The sequence below is a fragment of the Mesoplodon densirostris genome, chromosome 5 (assembly GCF_025265405.1).
Source record: "Mesoplodon densirostris isolate mMesDen1 chromosome 5, mMesDen1 primary haplotype, whole genome shotgun sequence".
NCBI classification, from domain to species: Eukaryota; Metazoa; Chordata; class Mammalia; order Artiodactyla; family Ziphiidae; genus Mesoplodon; species Mesoplodon densirostris.
In genome coordinates, this window is record NC_082665.1 from 49,717,982 (window position 1) to 49,740,731 (window position 22,750).

General features: G+C 40.4%; 2 protein-coding genes across 3 annotated transcripts in view; one reads left to right on the forward strand and one right to left on the reverse strand.

Moving 5' to 3' along the window:
• The window catches only part of RPL24 (ribosomal protein L24), a 100,498-nt gene that overhangs the window by 24,116 nt on the left and 53,632 nt on the right, over positions 1-22,750 (reverse strand). The gene's annotated exons all lie outside the window — the stretch shown is intronic.
• CEP97 (centrosomal protein 97) overlaps positions 1-22,750 on the forward strand; it is a 29,098-nt gene that overhangs the window by 1,690 nt on the left and 4,658 nt on the right. The window contains exons 2-10 of the mRNA XM_060098728.1: positions 873-1,015; positions 1,768-1,926; positions 2,831-2,932; positions 5,391-5,504; positions 6,056-6,222; positions 12,754-12,918; positions 16,423-16,556; positions 16,991-17,765; positions 21,486-21,561. Coding sequence (XP_059954711.1) covers positions 873-1,015; positions 1,768-1,926; positions 2,831-2,932; positions 5,391-5,504; positions 6,056-6,222; positions 12,754-12,918; positions 16,423-16,556; positions 16,991-17,765; positions 21,486-21,561 — 1,835 coding nt within the window. The remainder of the gene's footprint in view (positions 1-872; positions 1,016-1,767; positions 1,927-2,830; positions 2,933-5,390; positions 5,505-6,055; positions 6,223-12,753; positions 12,919-16,422; positions 16,557-16,990; positions 17,766-21,485; positions 21,562-22,750) is intronic.

Genomic DNA, 22,750 nt, shown 5'->3' on the forward strand with positions numbered 1-22,750 from the left:
GGAATGGGACTAAGTGCTGTTCATATGGTTTCTCTTTTCATCCCCACATCAATTTAATGAATTAGGTATATTATTTCCATTTTGTAGGTAAATTAACTGTACTTTGATTTTCAAAATAGTTTGGGCACTTTAGGGTATACTGATAGGTTATAAGCACGTTGGTCTCTATCAAAAGATTAGTTACATTTAAAAAATACTGTCATTACTTAGGCACGAAATATTGAAGTAATAGTTTACATTTAAATGTGAAGAATTCCAAAGTATTATATCAAAGAAACTTGAGTAGGTGGACTTCCATGGTGGCGCAATGGTTAAGAACCTGCCTACCAATGCAGGGGACACGGGTTTGAGCCCTGGGCCAGGGAGATAACACATACCATGGAGCAACTAAGCCCTATGCGCCACAACTACTGAGCCTGCACTCTAGAGCCTGCGAGCTACAACTACAGAGCCCGCGAACCACAACTACTGAAGCCTGGGCGCCCTAGAGCCTGTGCTCTGCAACAAGAGAAGCCACCGCAATGAGAAGCCCGCGCACCGCAACTAGAGAAAGCCCACGTGCAGCAACGAAGGCCAACACAGCCAAAAATAAATAAATAAATAAATAAATAAATAAATTTTAAAAAAGAAAGAAAAGAAAAGAAACTAGAGTAGAATATCACACATCTAGGTATAATTTGATATTTCTAAAGGAAAATGAATAATTTCAATCTGTAGTCACTTAGAAATTGATTGCTTTAGTTTTTAAAGCTTGATGTTTATTATGCTCTAGTGTTTTCTAACTAAATGTATAAGATTTTATGAGTATAATTTTATCCCTATGCTCAGCTGTTGTAGTTGTGTTTTCTAACAGTTTCCCTTCTCTTTTCAAGGATCAGTGGTCAATTGGTCAGGACAGGGGCTACAGAAATTAAGTCCAAACTTACCCTATGAAGTTGATATTCATACTTTGATTCTGGATAAAAATCAGATTATTAAATTGGAAAATCTTGAGAAATGCAAACGTTTAATACAGGTAGGTATTGCTACGTGGGGGAAATAGTTATATAAGACCAGTTTATTATTATACAAAATAAAAGAGTAAGATAACAAAAAGTAACTCTGCAAGCCTAGAAAGCAGTAAATGTTGCCTTAAATTTTTAAAACTTTTAATAACTAAAATAAATTTATTTAATAAATGGATAAATTAATTTAAGAAAAAATTAATTTTTACATGATGATTATTGAGTGATGCTTTTTAAATTTCTACTGAAGATGAACACATTTTTGCTGCCTTTAGAGTAGACTAGAAAAAAGAGCATTTGTTAAAAAAGAAAACATTTTATGTTGGCAAAATATTGTGTTGTTAAGATAACCTTTTATTTCATGGTGGGGGTAAAGAGTTGATTAATTCATTCCTTCAACAAATGTTTATTGGGCCCTTATGTGTCTGGTACTGTTCTAGATTTTGATGGAGATAGTGAAAGGACTCTGTTATTGTGGAGTTTACATTCTCAAGTAGTTGCTGTGTTAAAGATGTTTTCTTTTAGTAGTTGGAGGAGGTCTGATTGCTCAGCTTTATCTGTATTTTCCACTGCTTAGGAACGACAACAACAACAAACTAATAGTTGCACTGTAGAATTTTTAGACAATATATGTGAAAAGTGCAAATTGGGTTTGTATATTTGGGAATGTTGGGCCATATAAATAAATCTTTTTAACCACCCTAATGTGAAAGTAATATTTATATTTTACTCCTAAGAATAATGGTATGTTTTCTTTCCACAGTTGTCAGTGGCTAACAATCGGCTGGTACGGATGATGGGTGTGGCCAAACTAACCCAACTTCGGGTGTTAAATTTGCCTCATAATAGCATTGGCTATGTGGAAGGCCTAAAGGAGCTAGTACATTTGGAATGGCTGAATTTGGCAGGAAATAATCTCAAGGTGAATTGTTTCTTTCTTTCTTTTTTTTTAAGTAATTAGGTTTTTTTTTTTTTTTTTTTTTACTTCACAGAAGTATTTGCTGTGAAAAAAGAAATTTAAGCAGTATAGAAATAAATAGAATAAAAAGTGAAAGTATCCATTCTCATTCCCCAGAGATAATTTCAGTTAACATAAACTGAAAAAAAAATCTCATTTTGAAAACTCATGCTGAATTAAGTTTTATGTACATGTTTAATGGTACAGTGGAGAATATACTGTTTTAAAAGTCAGGAGATCTGGCTTCTGGTCCTGCTTCCACCACTTTGTAGCTCTATAATTTGGGGTAAGTTAATAAATATTTCTGTGTCTTATTTTTTGATATGCTAGGTAAGGGAACTGGATTAAATGATGATAACTGACTTCTATTGAGTATGTAATGTATGCTAAGTATTATTCTAACCACCTTAACTGTTTTAACTTATTCAATCTCATGACAGCCAATAAGGTAGGTACAGGCTTTATGCTTATTATATAGATGAGGAAACTGAAGTACAGAGAAGTTGAGTAACTTGCCTAAGGTCACACAGTCAGGAAGTTGCAGAGCCAGGATTTGAATCCAGGCAGTTTGGCTCCATTGTTAACTTGTAAAGTCTATGTTATACCAACTGTCACATGTCATCACTAAAAGTTTCTATAAGCTGTAAATATCTGACTCTACTCTTAGAGAGATAATGAAGGTAGAAACTAGCTATATAGCAATATGCCAGATTCTGTTGGCACTGCCTCTGTTTTCTCTTGCTAAGCCCTCCTCCTCTGCTTCTGATAATGGACAGAGGAGGCAAGAGGCTCAGCCACAGGAAATAGGGAAGAATTTCATTTTTCTATTTCATGTGCGTGAAATAATGTGATCCTTTTCTTGTAATAGGCCATGGAACAAATCAATAGCTGCACAGCTCTTCAACACCTTGATTTATCAGATAATAACATACCCCAGATAGGTGATCTATCTAAATTGGCATCACTGAAGGTAAGTGTTTTCTATGTCATTTCTGAAATTTTATACTAAAATACCAAGAGAAAGTAACCTAATTGATCTAAAATCAGCCAGCCTGCTGTTATAAAGAACAGATAGTGTTGATTATGATAAAAATTCTATTAGCGTACCAGAAATTAAGTATGGAACTTTTTGTTGTTAATTTCTATAATTGATTTACTTTAACTAAAACTGGTTGTTGTAGTCAAGGTTAATTCTTATTTACCATCCAACAAACATGATGAAATTCCTTTCATGCCCAATCAGCCAACATTAGCAGCTTCAGTTATATAGTACATAACATGTTGGTGGGCTTGAGAGTAAACATTCCTGAGCTTGACTTTGCTTTTTGACACTCAAGATTGCTGTTTTTTTAGTAATAGATATTACTAAATTATCAAAATTAACCTCACTTTAATTTTTTTTTTTTTTTTTTTTTTTTTTCGGTACACAGGCCTCTCACTGTTGTGGCCTCTCCCGTTGCGGAGCACAGGCTCCGGACGCGCAGGCCCAGCAGCCACGGCTCACGGGCCCAGCCGCTCCGCGGCATGTGGGATCCTCCTGGACCGGGGCACGAACCCGTGTCCCCTGCATCGGCAGGCGGACTCTCAACCACTGCGCCACCAGGGAAGCCCCCCTCACTTTAATTTAAAAAATCTGTGGCCTGTAGCACTTTTTATCGAGGGGAATGCAATCAAATAAGTCAGGGGTCCCCAAACCCTGGGCCATTAGGAACGGGCTGCACAGCAGGAGGTGAGCGGCAGGCCAGCAAGCAAAGCTTCATCTGTATTTACAGCTGCCCCCCATCGTTTGCATTACCACCTGAGCTCCGCCTCCTGACAGATCAGCGGTGACATGAGATTCTCATAAGAGCACGAACCCTACTGTGAACTGCTCAGGTGAGGGGTCTAGGTTGCACGCTCCCTGTGAGAATCTAATGCCTGATGATCTGAGGTGGAGCTGAGGCAGTGATGCTAGCTCTGGGGAGCGGCTGCAAATACAGATTATCATTAGCAGAGAGGTTTGACTGCACAGAGACCATAATAAATCAATTGCTTGCAGACTCATATCAAAACCCTATTAGTGAGTGGCAAGTGAAAACAAGCTCAGGGCTCCCACTGATTCTGCATTATGGTGAGTTGTATAATTATTTCATTATATAGTACAACATAATAATAACAGAAATAAAGTGTGTAATAAATGTAATGTGCTTGAATCATCCTAAAACCATCCCCCCACCCCCCCACCCCACCCCCGCCCCAGTCTGTAGAAATATTGTCTTCCACAAAACCGGTCCCCGGTGCCGAAAGATTGGGGACCGCTGAAATAAGTAACAGTTGGCACCACAGCTTCAACATGTGTAGGCTTTTTTTCCATATTTTTGCTCCATTGGATATTATTAGCATCAGATGAATTCATTAACCTTAGAAACAGTATTATTAGCTCAGATTTCACTATATTGTTAGCAGAAATCATTTTTAGCAACAATTATTCTAAGCAATTTGATGTAGCCAGATACTAAGAGAATTCAAATGAACTAAAAATGATTGAACTTTTTTTTTTCTGGAATGGAGGCATGATTACCTTATCAGAATCCTGGGTGTTGGGACTTCCCTGGTGGCACAGTGGTTAAGAATCTACCTGCCAATGTAGGGGACATGGGTTTGATCCCTGGTCCAGAAAGATCCCACATGCCTCGGAGCAGCTAAACCCTGTGCCACAACTACTGAGCCTGCGCTCTAGAGCCCAAGAGCCACAACTACTGGAGCCCGCATGCCTGGAACCCGTGCTCTGCAACAAGAGAAGCCACCACCATTAGAAGCCTGTGCACCACAACAAAAAGTAGCCCCTGCTCGCTGCAACTAGAGAAAGCCCACATGCAGCAATGAAGACCCAACGCAGCCAAAAAAAAAAAAAAAAAAAAATCCTGGGTGTTGGGAGTATTCGCTTTATTCTTCATTGTTGCTGACTTAATTTGAGTCAGCACCATCTCTAAGCACATTCAACCTTCCTCAAGCTTTAAGTTACCAAGAGAATATAATTGCAAATTATGGTTTGTGGGTTATCTCTCTCTCTTGGAAAATTTGCTTTATACCTGATTGTTTTAATGAATGTTTTCTTTCACTTTTCTCACGCTCTTTTTTGATGTTTTAAAAGGAAATGAACAGGTAAGTTTTAATAACTTAAATCTCACAACATGCCTACACTAAGCATATGTTCTTGGACAAGTCTTTAAACTTTCTTGAGCTTAGAATGTGGATGTGAAAAAGGAGGGTTGGACCAGAAGACCACGTAGGACCCTTCCAGCATTAACAGTCTTTGATTTGTGTGTGATGAGAAGTATAATAAAACAGATCACTTTATGTTTGTACACACCATTTTGGTTTTATCAAAATAGACCAATTTATTTGTAATCTTTTCATTTGTAATGCATTTTCTTTTTACTTTCAAGACCCTACTTTTACATGGAAATATCATCACCTCTCTTAGAATGGCACCTGCTTATCTACCCAGATGTCTTGCTATACTTTCTTTGGCAGAAAATGAAATCCGGGACTTAAATGAGGTAAAATTTGAGGATATCTTATGGGATCTGGGAAGCTGGAAAGTCAGGAGAGATACAGGAAAGGGTTGTGAGCTCACTTTAGACTGTGAGCATCTTGGAAGAAACTGCTATCAGGATGAAACACTTGGCTCTAGAAGACCATTATTTTTCTTTCTACTTTTACTTAATGTCAGTGGGTTATTAAGGCTTAATCTCATTTGTCATGCTGTACTTATCACTCCATTGGGAAGTAATTGTTGGTAGAGGAACATGTACATTAACAGGGTTAATAAGGCACACTCTGTACCTTTTTCTGGCTGCTGTTATATTTTCAAAATAGGGTTCTCTTTGCTAGGAAGCAGTGCTTTCTAGGGGACTTTGTGCAGCAAGTACAGATGGCCATATTGTTGGAATTTTGGAAGTCAGTGGATAATATGAGTGTTACTTGTCACTTTTCAAAACAAGAGGGAAATTGTTACATTCTCAAACTGCCAAAGATGTGTAATCAGTGGAAGCCCTGCGCTTGACACTGAGTGGTCCATTTCATTCAACAAAGATGTCCTTTGTTCCAGATCTCTTTTCTGGCATCCTTAACCGAATTGGAACAGTTGTCGATCATGAACAATCCTTGTGTGATGGCAACACCTTCCATTCCAGGGTTCGACTATCGGCCATACATCGTCAGCTGGTGCTTAAACCTCAGAGTCCTAGATGGATATGTGATTTCGCAGAAGGAAAGGTGAACGTGGCCTCTTTAACATCACATTTATCATGGAAGTTAACTGAAAAGCCCATTTCTAGCTTACTACAGATTAATAAACTGAATATTTCTTGAAAGGTGCATTTAGAAATTAAGATCATTTGTACCATCATATAGCAGACTCTGTGCTGTTCATTTAGGATTTTTTATCCTTTCTAAAAAAGGATAAGAAATAAATGTCAACCTTAGAGGTTGGGGCTAGTGAGTTTAACTTCTTGCCCAACATACAACAAATTGATTTCTAAAAATCCTTTTGTTAATCGATTGTTTGGGGCTTGGAGCATTTCTACATAGAAACCGTGTTATCGATGCTGTGTAGGATTTCAGGTCAATTTCACAAAAGCTTCTATCCAGCATATTGTAAAGGCAGTATTAATAATACCTTAGTACCCAACTACTCTTTATAACAGTGACCTTGGGAAAATGCGTGCAGAGTTCCAATTTGGAACTGGTAGCAAACATGCTGATTGGTCCTCACCTTCTACCTGTGAAACAGCAGAAGTGGGAACTCCCCCTTCTCTAGATCTTTGATGGTTTCTGCAGCTTGGAGCTGGGACCCCTGTATGATGGGGTCTTCTGGACGCTGGCACATGATCAGTAGAATCAGAGCTTTAGGGGAGGTAAGGAACTAGATTGTGGACAAGAAGGGGTGGATTTAGAGAGGATAGTGAGAATCAAGATGAATTAATTCTCTTCTCTCTGCCTCATTTCTCTTCTTCCTTTCACTGCATACACACCGGCATTCATGGACTCAACACATACATTCTTCCTTGCTGTTTTTGTCCTTCTGTTCTACAGGTTGATAGTGACTTGAGGGGTTTCCCGATGGGAGAAGGAATGGTAGATTACTGACAGGGTTTTCCTTTTCTTTCTCCCTCTCTTTCATCTAGTTGCTGTACAGGGTGTGGGGCAGTGAGGAATGGCAACCAGGAGCTACATAGTGGTGGTGCTGGTGTAGGGTGTGGGACGTATGTCAGCTCTGGTTTGCCTGCAAAAAAGTGTGGCTTTTCCTTTTTCCTGCAGTGAGTGTTGCTGTGTATTCAGACACCTTATTTTATTTCAAATTTTGGGTAATTCTAAAGCTGGAATATGGGTTTACTTAGATTATCTTCTCTGGATCTTCCTTTAATAGAAAGAAAGATGTTATCAGATTTCTCTGTGGGAGTAGGACTGGCAACATTTTCATATATGGCAGCAGCATGGTGAGATGGGCGGAGGTAAGGGTTTGGTATAAAGAGAGACCTGGGAAGAGAATGAGACCTGGTCAGGAGAGACAAGAGAAAGCTTTGCATCTTTCCCTGCCGCCCATTAGCAATGTGGCCTGGACAAGTTCCATAACTTCTCTGAGCCTTAGTTTTCTCATCTGTAAAATGTGGCTAAAACTACCTAGCTTTTGGGCCTCCCTGGTGGCGCAAGTGGTTGAGAGTCCGCCTGCCGATGCAGGGGATACGGGTTCGTGCCCCGGTCTGGGAGGATCCCATATGCCGCGGAGCGGCTGGGCCCGTGAGCCATGGCCGCTGAGCCTGCGCGTCCGGAGCCTGCGCGTCCGGAGCCTGTGCTCCGCAACGGGGGAGGCCACAACAGTGAGAGGCCCGCATACCGCAAAAAAAAAAAAAAAAAAAAAAAAAAAACTACCTAGCTTTCAAGGATGCTATGAGAAATAAAGATAAAGGATATAGCCTAATACTGGTCGGACAGTAGATGCTTAATAAGTGATAATTGTCATTATTACTTAAGGATAGGGACTGGGGATTGAAGAGTTTTGTAGAAACTAAAGCTAGTGTTAAAAAGCAGAAAATATCTGTTGAATAGATGAATAATAATGCAAAGGCTATGTTTCTATACTGTAGAAATGCTTTTAATCCAAGTGACTTTAAGGTGAATTTGTATTTTTTTGGAACTTTCTCTATAATGTTTTTTTTTTTTGCTGTACGCGGGCCTCTCAATGCTGTGGCCTCTCCCGTTGCGGAGCACAGGCTCCGGACGCACAGGCTCCGCGGCCATGGCTCGCGGGCCCAGCCGCTCCGCGGCATGTGGGATCTTCCGGGATCGGGGCACGAACCCGTGTCCCCTGCATCGGCAGGCGGACTCTCAACCACTGCGCCACCAGGGAAGCCCTATAATGTTTTGTAGTTGTTTAATTTCAGATTCTTCAGGAGGTAGGGAAGAGTGGACTTTTACTTGGGTAGCCTCTCTCTCTCTGTGGGGTTATTCTACACTAAAGTATGGGAGGAAGGAAGAGGTGGGAGTGTAGCATAATAGCAACACTTTCTCAGACAGATTCTTTTCCCCCCCACATTAAAAAAAATTGCACAGTATCATATAATTCAGAAGTAGTTCAAACGTACTATTTAAAAATACCCATATAATCATCACTGAAAATAAGACTAGAACAAAACCAGCACTCCAGAGATCTCCTTTGCCCCACTCTCATCATAACTCCCCACCCCACTAGAGATAAGCACTATGTTGATTTTTTTGATAATTCAGAAAGATTATATTTTTCCTCATTTATTATGGAGGCTTCAAATCAACCAGCTCCCACCAGAGTAGCTAAAATTAAAAGGACGGGGCTTCCCTGGTGGTGCAGTGGTTAAGAATCTGCCTGCCAATGCAGGGGACACGGGTTCGAGCCCTGGTCCGGGAAGATCCCACATGCCGTGGAGCAACTAAGCCCGTATGCCACAACTACTGAGCCTGCGCTCTAGAGCCCACGAGCCACAACTACTGAAGCCCACGTGCCACAACTACTGAAGCCCACGCGCCTAGAGCCTGTGCTCTGCAACAAGAGAAGCCACCACAATGAGAAGCCTGCGCACCGCAACAAAGAGTAGCCCCCGCTCACTGCAACTAGAGAAAGCCCGCGTGCAGCAGCGAAGACCCAATGCAGCCAAAAATTAAATAAATTTATAAAAAAAAAAAAGGACGGACAATGCTAAGTATTGATGAGTATGTAGAACAATTGGAACTCTCATACACTGTTCTAGGAGTGTAAATGGTGCAGTCATTTTGAAAAACTGGCAGTATTTACTGAAGTTGGACTTATAAATACACTATGACCCAGCAGTTTGGTTTCTGCTATATACCGTAGAGAAATAGGTGCTTATGTCTACCAAAAAACATGTATATAAGCATGTTCGTAGCAGCCTTATTCATAATAGCTCCAAACATTTGGGAGCTATGTGGGGACATTTGGGAAACAACCCAAATGTCAGTGCATAGAAGAGTGGGTAAATAGAGTTCTATTCAAACCAAAGAACCTAGGTTGTTGCGGAAAGTGCTGCTGCAGTTGATGTCTGAGATAACTGTGTAGTCTGTAAACAGTGCTCCCATGTTTTAAAACAACTCTGGAAGTATTTTGTCTTGAAGGGAGGAATTATTCTAAGGGAGAGCTATTGACTGAAAAATCAATGGGTAGCCTGAGCAGTGTTCCAACATTTTCCTGGTCAACCTTGGAATTGCCCTGAAGGATAGGCAGGAAGGAATTTCTAGTTTTTGTATCTACCCAGCCTGTTATTTGCTAAGAACAACCAAGTTAAATTTTTTCTCCATGATGAAAAGTGTCCCAAGTTCCCTGATGACCTTGGGTAGCCAGATCTTGAGTGTGTGTGTCACCCAAAAAAGTAACCTGAGCAGTCACCCACCGCTGTGGTGCTTTGGCTGAGGGCTTTCATAGAGAGAAGCACACCTGGGGAAGGACCTTTGTGTAACACCTCAGTATTTGGAGTTCTTTCTGAATTTGTTTTCAATCTCTGTTTTACTGTTTATAGGACCTAGTACCAAGCTACACCTCTGTTGTTTACAGATCAGAACTTAGGGAGCAGAATTTTAGAGATGTTTCTTTTTTTGAAAGGATGTTTAAAATATATACAGAAGTAGAGTAACATAATGAACACCTAAATACCCACCATGTGGCTTCAACAGTTAACAGCATTTTGCCAGTCTTGTTTAATCTCTCCCGTACTTTTTTTTTGGCTAGGATATTTTAAAAGCAAATACCAGATATCATTTCATCCATTATTCCTTTTTTTTTAATTAGGTGAAAGAACAGTTTTAAATTCTCTCAGTAGTTGCTATCCCTGTTATATAATGTAGACTTTTCCTTTAATTTCAAGAGAAAAGTCATATTCCAGTGATTTGAAATTAATATGTTAGAGCTGAATTAATTTTTATTTTGTCTTTGAATGGGCAGAGAGATTTTTTTTACCTAAGAAAATATTGTATGGATTAATAAACTTGTGTAATTGTGTGTTTATTGATGAATGTGACGCAAAGGCAGAAAAACAGATCTTACGGTAGTTGATACTCCACAGTTCGTGGTTCATCTCACACACTTAAACTGTGGAATACCTGAGCCTTCTGTATCCTTTTACTTTCTTTTTCCTTTCCTCCCAAACTACAAATCATCTGTAACCTGGAAGTGTCGCTTGCTAGCTATTATTAAAGTTGGGGATTGTCCTCTATTATGGACCTTTTTTAGGGACAGCCTTTCAACAAGCCATTTGCTTGGCAGGAGAACTTATGGAAACTTAGAGTAGAGTTCATGAAGATCCTGAATGAGCTTTATTTAATCCACAGGAATGTGTCTATGGAAGAAATACTTCTAATTATTTCTATTAAGTGTATTAAAATTTTTATTGTTACATGACTTCAGTTAATCAGCTTGGCATACTTTATATCTCATTGTTAGAAAACCGTTTCTCCTTTCTTGTGACACCAGCACATCATAGAAAACTAAATTCATTTTACTGCACCAAGACTCTTCTGCACTATTTAACCAGCTGTCAAAAGGACCAGTTTCTTTTCAGTCTATAATACATCTTGGGTGGCTTCACAGTTTTGGACTATACAGTTTTTTGCATAATGTGGATACCTTAATGTGAAGGTTGAAGAAAATGGTTGTGGATTGGAAGTGATTTTCAAACTATTTGCAATGCTGGGTTAAATGGTGTACAGAGAAATAAAGTAGGCCAAAATGATGCAACTTTAACTTCAAGTTGATGGGCAGATTTAAGAATGATAAAATTGAGGCAAAATCATGTTAATTAAAAAGAAATTCAAACATATTGCAAAAGTAAACAGTAGTGTAGTGACCTCCCCTGAATCTGTCACCCAACTTCAGCAGTTTTCAATTCATGGCCAACTTTGTTCATCTATACCTTCACCCACGCCCCCTTTTCCTGTATTATTTTGAAACAAGTCTCAGATTATATATAATTACATCTCTAAAAGATAAGGACTCTTAAAGAAATAGCTACAATACTGTTATCACTTACCAAAAAATTTAACAATAATTCCATAATAACACCAGGTATTAGTTAAGGGCTTACATTTCCAGTAGTCCTCATAAATGCAGTTTTGTAATGGATTTTTGGAAACAGGATTGAAATAAGGCCATACATTGTAATTGGTTGATATATTAAAAAAATTTCTCTCTTGCTCTCTTTTTCAGTGTTTTAAAAATGTATTATCATTGCATGCTCCATGGGTTGGCTGTGCTGATTGGGTAGTTTTCACTTGGGATCTTGTGGTGAGATCACACGAGGCAGGAGTCATTTGAAGGCTCGACTTGGCTGGAGGTCCACGATGATGCTTTCAAATCTCTCCATGGGTTCCTCCTCTTCTTATTTTCTTTGCTTTCTTTTTTCTTTTTTTGGTTGTTGAAGAAATCAGATTATTTGTCCTGTAGAGTTTCCCACTGTGCTTATTTTGCCAATTGCTATGTCTCTGTATCCTTTGACATACTCCTCTCCTTCTGTATTTCCTGTAAATTGGTAGTTGGATGTGGAGGTTTGATCAGATTTTTGTTGGGGGAGGGACTACTTTGTGGGTTCTATTGAGAGCCACATGGTGTCTGGTTGTCTCTTGTGTTAGGAGTAGCTATTAATGATCAGTGCCTAAATCCATTAATTCATTGAGAGTTGCAAAATGGTGAAATTTTAATTCTATCATTAATTTTTTTATTAGCTATAATGCTTCTATGAAGTAACTATTTGGTCATTGGTATAGTTTGTATAGGAAAGGTAGAATTAATAATATTTAATTTGTCTCCTTTATTTACCAGTTTTTAAAAATAATGAGTTGGTAGTTCACTAGCATCCTTCAGCTGTGACCAATTAGCTTAAAAAAAAACTATCATTATGAACTAATGGATTTAAACACAATTTTTGTATTTAGGTACTTCAGTTTGATAGTGAATGGAGGGGCTATTCATTGCTTCTTTGAAAATAATTTTAAAATATTTGCAAAATATTTATTTTAAATAGATTAAAAATATTAGTAAAAATCTTTGGAAGTACTCCTAAGCAAGAAAAAAGGTTTAAAACATTGTAATAGTAAGGAGAATGAATCAGAAGGATAGATTTTCTTTTTAACTTGAGTGAATTTGATTTATGAAAAATATCCAATGATGCTATAAGGGTAAATTAAGAAGGAAGAATCATTATTGCTTAAAAATGTATCTTGTCTACCCTAGTGCCATCCCTTCTTCTTTATGTCCCTCAATTCCAGTTTAAAAGCTGAATGGCTGTATAGTCAAGGCAAGGGGAGAGCGTATCGGCCTGGCCAGCACATCCAGCTTGTCCAGTATCTGGCTACAGTCTGTCCTCTCACTTCTACGCTGGGTCTTCAAACTGCAGAGGATGCCAAACTAGAGAAGATTCTGAGCAAGCAGAGGTGAGCCCATTTATCTGTAGCGGCTGATGAATTCACAGGTGAAAATACCTCTGACTCTTTCCTGCAGGGTTAGTAGGACAGAGGCGAGTGCTGCGGCCCACATTTCTGGGCACTTGGGCCACTGGTCACTGCAGCAGTTCTGTAGAGGAACCGAACCTTGCAGTGCAGTCCAGTTTGCTCCCCAACAACTGCATTGCTAATCATTTCTTCAGTGGGGAGAGCCAAGCAGCATGGGAGAGTGGGATTTTAAAAAACTGCATTTGTCCCTTAATGTGGGTGTTTCATATGGGTTTTAAAATGCTAACATTAAGAAGTATAGCTTGGAGTCTTCCCTGGTGGCGCAGCGGTTAAGAATCCGCCTGCCAATGCAGGGGATGTGGGTTCGATTCCTGGTCCAAGAAGATCCCACATGCCGCAGAGCAAATAAGCCCGTGCGCTGCAGCAAGAGAAGCCACTACAATGAGAAGCCTGCGCACTGCAACGAAGAGTAGCCCCCGCTCGCTGCAACTAGAGAAAGCCCGCACACGGCAACGAAGACCACACTCAGCCAAACATAAATAAAAATTAAAAAAAAAAAAAAAGAAAAGACGTATAGTTTGGGAATTGCCTGGCGGTCCAGTGTTTAAGACTCCACACTTTCACTGGGGAGGGCCCAGGTTCAGTCCCTGGTTGGGGAGCTAAGATCCCACAAGCCATGCAGAGCAGCCAAAAAAAAAAGTATAGCTAGAAGCATTTAGTAGTCACTTTTATCAGAGATCCTGCCTTTGAAGGCTTGTGCGTGTATATGCATATGTGATTTTAAAAAAAGTTTCTTAACCTTTTCTGTCCAGTGCTTTTTTTTTTTTTTTTTTTTTGCCATACGCGGGCCTCTCACTGTTGTGGCCTCTCCTGTTGCGGAGCACAGGCTCCGGACACGCAGGCTCAGCGGCCATGGCTCACAGGCCCAGCCGCTCGGCGTCATGTGGGATCCTCCCCGACCGGGGCACGAACCTGTGTCCCCTGTGTCGGCAGGCGGACTCTCAACCACTGCACCACCAGGGAAGCCCTCTCCAGTGCTTTTAAATGAGACTTTGTAATTTGGGAGTTATTAAAGGTATATACTTTCTGCTTTTTTAAAAAAATTATTTTATTGAAGTAGAGTTGATTTACAGTGTTGTGTCAATCTCTGCTGTACAGCACAGTGACTCAGTTATACACATATAGACATTCTTTTTTTATATTCTTTTCCATTATGGTTTATCCCAGGAGATTGGATGTAGTTCCCTGTGCTGTACAGTAGGACCTTGTTGTTTATCCATTCTAAATGTAATAGTTTGCATCTACCAACCCAGAACTCCCAGTCCATCCCTCTCCCTCCCCTCCTCCCCCTTGGCAACCACAAGTCTGTTCTCTATGTCTGTGAGTCTGTTTCTGTTTTGTAGATAGGTTCTTTTGTGCCTTATTTTAGATTCCACATACAAGTGATATCATATGTATTTGTCTTTATCTTTCTGACATACTTCAGTATGATAATCTCTAGTTGCATCCATGTTGCTGCAAATGGCATTATTTCATTCTTTTTTATGGGTGAGTAGTATTCCATTGTGCATATGTACCCCATCTTCTTTATCCATTCATCTGTCGATGGACATTCAGGTTGTTTCCGTGTTTTGGCTATTGTAAATAGTGCTGCTATAAACAAGGGGTACATGTGTCTTTTTGAATTATAGTTTTGTCTGGGTATATGCTCAGGAGTGGGATTGCTGGATCATATGGTAATTCTATTTTTAGTTTTCTGAGGAACTTCCATACTGTTTTCCATAGTGGCTGCACCAATTTACATTCCCACCAACAGTGTAGGAGGGTTCCCTTTTCTCCATACCCTCTCCAGCATTTGTCATTTGTAGACTTTTAAAAAAATTAAAAAATTTTTAAATTTAGCTTTATTATTATTTAAAATTTCATCATTTGGCTGCATCGGGTCTTAGTTGCAGCACGCAGGATCTTTGTTGTGGTGTGTGGGCTTCTCTAGTTGCAGTGCTTGGGCTTCTCTCTAGTTGTGGCACGCAAGCTCTAGAGCGCGAGGGCCCAGTAGCTGTGCTGCATGGGCTTAGTTGCCCCGTGGCATGTGGGATCTTAGTTCCCCGACCAAGGATTGAACCCCTATCCCCTGCATTGGAAGGTGGATTCTTAACCAATGGACCACCAGGGAAGTCCCTGTTATTTGTAGACTTTTGATGATGGCCATTCTGACCCACATGAGGTGGTACTTCAATGTAGGTTTGATTTGCATTTCTCCAGTAATTAGTGATATTGAGCATCTTTTCATATGCCTACTGTCTCTGTATGTCTTCTTTGGAGAAATGTCTGTTAAGGTCTTCTGCCCATTTTTCAGTTGGGTTGGGTTTTTTGTTGTTGCGTTGTATGAACTGTTTGTATATTTTGGAGATTAAGCACTTGTCAGCCGCATCATTTGCAAATATTTTCTCCCAGTCTGTAGGTTGTCTTTTCTTTTGTTGTTGCTGTTTTTTGTTTGTTTGTTTGTTTTTATGGTTTCCTTTGCTGTGCAAAAGCTTGTAGGTTTGATTAGGTCCCTTTTTTTTTTCCCTTATGGCTTTAAAAATTAATTAATTAATTAATTAAAAAATTTTTGGCTGTGTTGGGTCTTTGTTGCTGTGAGCAGGCTTTTTCTAGTTGTGGTGAGTGGGGGCTACTCTTCGTTGCCGTACACGGGCTTCTCATTGTCGTGGCTTCTCTTGTTGTTGTGGAGCATGGGCTCTAGGTGCGCAGTCTTCAGTAGATGTGGCACATGGACTCGGTAGTTGTGGCTTGCGGGCTCTAGAGCTCAGGCTCAGTAGTTGTGGTGCATGGGCTTAGTTGCTCCGTGGCATGTGGGATCTTCCTGGGCCAGGGCTCGAACCCATGTCCCTTGCATTGGCAGGCAGATTCTTAACCACTGTGCCACCAGAGAAGCCCCCCATTTTTTAATTTTTGTTTTTATTTCTATTGCCTTGGGAGACTGACCTAAGAAAATATTGGTATGATTTATGTCGGAGAATGTTTTGCCTATGCTTTCTTCTAGGAGTTTTATGGTGTCTTGTCTTATGTTTAAGTCTTTAAGCTATTTTGAGTTAATTTTTGTGCGTGGTGTGAGGGTGTGTTCTTTTTTTTTTTGTTTTTTGTTTTTTGGCTGCGCTGAGTGGCTTGTGGGATTTTAGTTTCCCGACCAGGGATCGAACCTGGGTGTTTGGCAGTGAGAGTGTGGAGGGACCACTGGACCACCAGGGAATTCCCCTGTGAGGGTGTGTTCTAACTTCATTGATTTACATGCAGCTGTCCAACTTTCCCAGCACCACTTGCTGAAGAGACTGTCTTTTTCCCATTTTATATTCTTGCCTTTGAAAGGTATATACTTTGAAAGCTTGTAAACTTCTACCTTTTTGACAGTGTTACACTTCAAAGGAAGCAGAAAAAGCTTTCTTTTTTGGTTTGTGTTAAATCACATCAGATGTTACTGATTTTTAGGTTTCACCAGAGGCAGTTGATGAACCAGAGCCAAAATGAAGAGTCGTCTTCTCTTGCTTCTGTTGAAACAAGGGCATCCTTTGTACCGGAGCATTCCAGCCCCATTCAAGATTGCCAGGTAGTCCAGGAAAGTGGTAAGAAATAAACTGATCTCTGATCCTTTTTCTCCAAGTTGTTTGATCTGTTTGGTATCATAAAACAAAAAGTACATGTTTTCATGATTTTTTTACTTGTTAGCTTAAGTGAACATTTGGATCTTATATTTTATATATATGTATATACACAGATAGACATATATAACTACTATATGTCTAATTTTTGAAAACGTTCAGAGGACTGCTACCTTTTGAAGTGACCTGGTATTTTGATTATTCTTATGACCATTGCAAGAATTCATTTTCTTAAAAATATTTGGTTTGGTGTTTTAGGCATATTGGAGGAAATTACTGAAATCATTTCATGGCACTTTACTATATTTCAGGGATTAGAGTTCATTAAAAGGATCCAACTGAAAAAATACCTCTTTAAACATTTAATGTTTTAAATGATGTTCTGTTGATTCTTTTAGAACCCGTCATCCAGGTCAATTCTTGGGTTGGGATAAGCAGTAATGATGACCATTTATATGCTGTTAAGAATAACTTTCCAGCCTCTGTACACACTACAAGATATTCTCGAAATGACCTGCACCTGGAAGACATCCAGACAGATGAAGACAAGTTAAACTGTAGTCTTCTCTCTTCAGAGTCTACTTTTATGCCAGTTGCGTCAGGGCTCTCTCCAGTGTCACCTACAGTTGAGCTGAGGCTGCAAGACATTAACTTGGGCCTAGAAGATGATGGTGCTGCAGATGAATCTGTGAAATGTCCGGAAAACAACAGCTTTGATAAGGAAGGGGAAAAGGCTTTTTGGGCTGCAAATGAGAATTCTGTTGAGATGACAAAAAGTGCTATTAGTACAGAGGTAAATGAGAAAGATGGGCTATTACCTTGTCCTGAGCCAACAGTAACCAATGCCTTCATAAAGGAGGACACCCACAGTCTTACATCTTTTCCTGAGTCAGTTGGACACAATGTCTTCCATATGCAGCCAGACAGTGAAGAAACCATGTCTCAAACAGCTTCAGAGAAACTTCCTTGCAGGGTTTTAACCCACAGATCTCTTACTCCGGGACAAAATAAAGTTGCCCTTCAGAAACTGAATGAAGCAGCCACCAAGCTTCAGGCCTATTGGCGGGGCTTTTATGCCAGAAACTACAACCCACAAGCTAAAGATGTACGCTATGAAATCCGGCTGCGCCGGATGCAGGAGCACATTGTCTGCCTAACTGATGAAATAAGGAGGTGGGTGAAAAGTCCCTGTTTAGTACTTTTACAGTTTGGATGCTGTTTGGTTGGTTTGGGGGTGTCAGATTCTTAGCATTGATTCAGAACACTGAATCACTGCTTTTGGGGCTGGGACACTTTCCATACCATGTTGCCACTCTTGGTTTGTCTCCTACAATATACTGAAAGCATCTTGAGTACAGGGACTGCCATATGCATCTTCATCTGTAGTACAGCAATTGGAACATAGATGCAGCATAGCAGTAAATTTTGAATGAATGCATGCCTCATGGACATCTATATACCTAAACACGGGAGGTACAGAAAATATAGAAAAACTGAATTTTAAGTATAAAAATGAGAAGATGAGAAAGTCTACATAGAACCCAGTAGGTGACATAAGAATTAAAGAAAATAGCAGGGACTTAAAAGGGGCTAAAATTTGGGGGCTATGGTGGAAATTATTTGTTCATTCCATGGCTCACACGTTTTCATGGCCGTCAACTCAGGAAAATTAGGATTTCATAGATTTATTCTGAGTATTAGTATTGAAACCAGCAGTATTTATTAATATTATCAGGTGGGAGAGGAGGAAGCAATAAAAGAGACTGAGGAGGGACAGCTAGAGTGGTAGGAGAACTGGGAGAGTGTGAGTCCCAGCTCCAACAGGGAAGCGTTTCAGGAGAGAAGAGAGGTGCTGTAAGAGGACAGAGAACTGTGTGTTAGATTTAGCAGCTGGAGGTTACTGGTGACTGTGTTGAGGGTCCCCCAGACTATCCTCAGGTTTGATGATTTGCAAAAAGGACTCACAGGACTCAAAAAAGCTATTCTTTTTTTTTTTTTTTTTTTTTTTTGCGGTACGCAGGCCTCTCACTATTGTGCCCTCTCCCGTTGCGGAGCACAGGCTCCAGACGTACAGGCTCAGCGGCCATGGCTCACGGGCCCAGCCGCTCCACAGCATGTGGGATCTTCCCGGACCGGGGCACGAACCCATGTCCCCCGCATCGGCAGACGGACTCTCAACCACTGTGCCACCAGGGAGCCCAAGAAAGCTATTCTTTATGTTCATGATTATGGTTTATTAGAGTGAAAGGATATAGATTACAATCAACAAAGGAAAAAGACACACAGGGCAGAGTTCAGGAGAGACCAAGTACAAGCTTCTAGTTGTCTTCTTCCAGTGCAGTTGTACACATGGGGCTCGATTCTCCTGGCAACGACGTGTGACAACACATATGAAGTATGTGAACCTCAAGGGAGGCCCACTCGAGTCTTGACATCCAGGGTTTTTATTGGGGGTCAGTCACCTAGGCATTGAGTGCCCATGTTACTGACCTTAACTACTCAGACCTCAGCCCCCAGCCAAGGTCAAACTGATGCACTGTGGCCCAGGGTCTCAGGTGAACAAAACAGGTATTCACCAGAAAGTACACTGTTAGCATAAACCAAGGTCCCAGATGTACAAAGATACTCTTATCAGGCAGGATATTCCAAGGGCTTGGAGGTTAGCTCTCAGGAGCTGGTCAAGGCTAGTCCTGTCTTTAGAATGTGCAGGGTTCAAACACCCCAGTCCTGTTGAGTTAACCTTTTCCTGCCCAATGAGCTTCTTAAGAGCAGCTTCAGTGTGTAGAGGGATGAAGGCAGTTTGGAAAGGATTGAGTAGTGAATGAGAGGTGAAGAGTGAGGGTAGCCAACTTTTGGGAAGTGTTGCTGTGAGGAAGAGAAGAGAGTAGGTGGTTGCCAGAGGAGAATCTGGACTTAAGAAGATTCTTTTTTAAAGATGGGAGATATAGAGCAGGTTTATGTGTTGATGGAAATGATTCTATAAGGAAGGAAGAACTGATGGTGCAGAGCAAAGAAAGAAGTGCAGGATGGAAGTTCTTGAGAAGGTGAGAGAAGAAGAGGTCCAGTGCACAAGTAGAGGGAGTAGCCTGAAGTAGGAGCAGGTAAGGTGGTAGGTTTGATGGTGGGATAGGGAAGTCCTGTCTGATGGTTGTTTCTCCTTTTCCAATAATATACAAGATGCGGTCAGCACTTGGAATTGAGGAGAGGGGTGAGGATGTGGGAGGTTTAAGAGAGGTATGAGGTGTGGGGTATTCATCTTAAAAGTGAACTTATAAGGGGAATGGAGGAGGATAACTGGACAGGGTGAGGAAAAACTTAAAGTGCAAAACGATAGGTCAGACTGTATGATTTTCATCAACAACTCTCAGCTGTTCCATTCTGATTTTGGACATGGTTCAGCCAGGAATGGGTTTTTTTCCAGGTGAACATGGTAGGGGAGAGAGGGAGGGGCAAGGGAGCTGATGACATTTGGGAGGGGAATGATCATAATGATGGATCTCAGAATTTAAAGGAGGTAGAAGGAAAGGCAAGAGAAAGGGGTCATTTGTTTGGTGGTCATAGATGAAGATTGGTCGTCCAGGTTGTTGCAGATTATGGCAAGAACAAGTGAACTGGGAGGATTGGACATAGTGGTTTGTGTTTGGTGCTTGAAATAATTTTCGAAAATGGTGTAGTCAAAATGCTTGGGTCTAATACACTGCCAAATGTAGAATAGATAGCTAGTGGGAAGCAGCCGCATAGCACAGGGAGATCAGCTCGGTGCTTTGTGACCACCCAGAGGGGTGGGAGAGGGAGGGTGGGAGGGAGACGCAAGAGGGAGGGGATATGGGGACATATATGTACATATAGCTGATTCACTTTGTTTATAAAGCAGAAACTAACACCATTGTAAAGCAGTTATACTCCAATAAAGGTGTTAATAAAAAAACAACTTGGGTCTAGAGTGGGACTGAGGATGAGTGATGAGGGGTGGATTATTGTTAGATAGAGCATCCATGTGAATGTCAAGAGCTCCAGAAATGACGAGGGGAGCAGGGCAGAGAAAAAGACTAGTGCTGAGCCTTCAGTAAATGGGGGCCGATAATGGGAGGTCAGTACTTGAAAAAGAGTTTTGGGAAATTTAGCAGGATGGCTGGAGTTCTTGAAGGAGGAAGGTTAAGACTCATTTGTAAACAGCAGTGAGAAGCAACGTTCTGACCCTGATGTATGAGTGAAAAAAGTAGCTGCCACTTGAGAGAGCTACAGAGGTTGAGTGTATATGGGAGTTTGCTGACTATAATTCGGGAGTCCCACATGGCACAGTAGGAGGGCTTTGGGGGGCTAGAGAAAGTAGATCAGAGGTTCAGAACAAAATGGGGTGACAGTTTAAGAGATAATGGATAGCTAAGAGAACCTTAGGTTTCTGATTAGTTTAAGTACAGAGAGGGGGGCAGTGAGCGCAGAGTGAAAACTTTAATGAATGAGGGGAAGTTCTGTTGATAGTAAAGAGTATGTCAGGAGGCAAACAGGTATGTGAAATTTGATGTGATTAGTCCTACTGGTCTCTTAGAATAGGGTGTTTCAAACTGTGGTCCTGATCCTTTCTGCAGCTCCTGCCCCTTTGGTATGTTTGGCTGGGAAATTGAGGCCAGATAAAGAGGCATTTAATATTTTATTTTTCACTACTGGCAATCCTTTGTAGAACCAGTATAATCTGAATTTCAGTCACATCTTATATGGCTTCTATGTCGAGTCATAGCTTAAAACTAAAGTTTCACTTAGATATTCTAAAAGTGGAAAGGACTGTTATTAGAATATTAATCTCTTTACAATGTATATGTTTATTCGTCATAACAAGAAGTACAATTCAAAGCACCCTTTCTTGTATCAGTAATGGATTTTGAATTATTGTAGATTACGAAAAGAAAGAGATGAAGAACGTATTAAAAAATTTGTACAAGAAGAGGCTGTCAGATTCCTTTGGAACCAGGTAAGCTCCCTCCTGCTGAATTACCTACTGTGTGAACAAAGAAAAATTCTAGATTTCCTGAGATAATCATAGAGTAGTTACAGGTAAAAAGTAAGCACGCTTTCTCAAGGTTAAGGATGTGGTTTGTGTTCCTTGCCATTAACTCTGAACTAGGACAGTGAATTTTGTTACATTTTATTTAGTCTGAAGAAAAATATTTTCATAGTTTTGACCAGAGAGATAAAGAACTCTAACACTGAAGGAAAGTACTAAATTGAGGGATATTGTTATAATTTTCCAGTAGAAATAAAAAGCCCAATTTGAAGTTTCATGTAGCTATCTTGTTTTATCTTTTGAGACTATTTGAATGAAAGGTGATTGAAATAGTGTGTGATGGCTATAATAAGCATGTCCTAAAAGGTACACATGACTTCCAGGGAGAGAGTTTGAATCCTGTAGTAGCACACTTTAGGGACAGTTCCCTAAACCATTGGTTTTACTATTATTGTATCCCAACAAATACGTCTTGATAATAATCCCTTGGAAGTATTTTTTTTTTTTTTTTTTTTTTTTTGCGGTACGCGGGCCTCTCACTGTTGTGGCCTCTCCCGTTGCGGAGCACAGGCTCCGGACGCGCAGGCTCAGCGGCCATGGCTCACGGGCCCAGCCGCTCCGCGGCATGTGGGATCCTCCCGGACCGGGGCACGAACCCGTGTCCCCTGCATTGGCAGGCGGACTCTCAACCACTGTACCATCAGGGAAGCCCCTTTGGAAGTATTTTTATAAACAAGTTTGTTATAATAGGATTTTACCTATATTATATTTGAAAATACATAGTAAAAGGTCTGGAAGGCTACATATTCACCTGCTATCAGTGATGACCTTGGAGGATGGTCAAAGGGAAACTAAAAAATTCTATATATTGCTTTCTTGTTGCAGATTTTACCGTAAAATTCTGAGATTTTAATTATACTTTAAAAATGTAAAAGCATATTATCAAGAACTTGGGGTATTTTTAGGTATTTTAGAGTTGTATATACTATATTGTTAGTTTTTAAAACCTCTTATCCCAAATGGGTATCTAAAATGAGACTTTTATTTTAGCGAATCTACTCATATTAATAGGCTCTAATCTGTCTTATTAGACAGATCTAATGTGTCTTATTAGATAGTGTATCTTATCGAGTACCTGATTTACCACTTAGTCAGC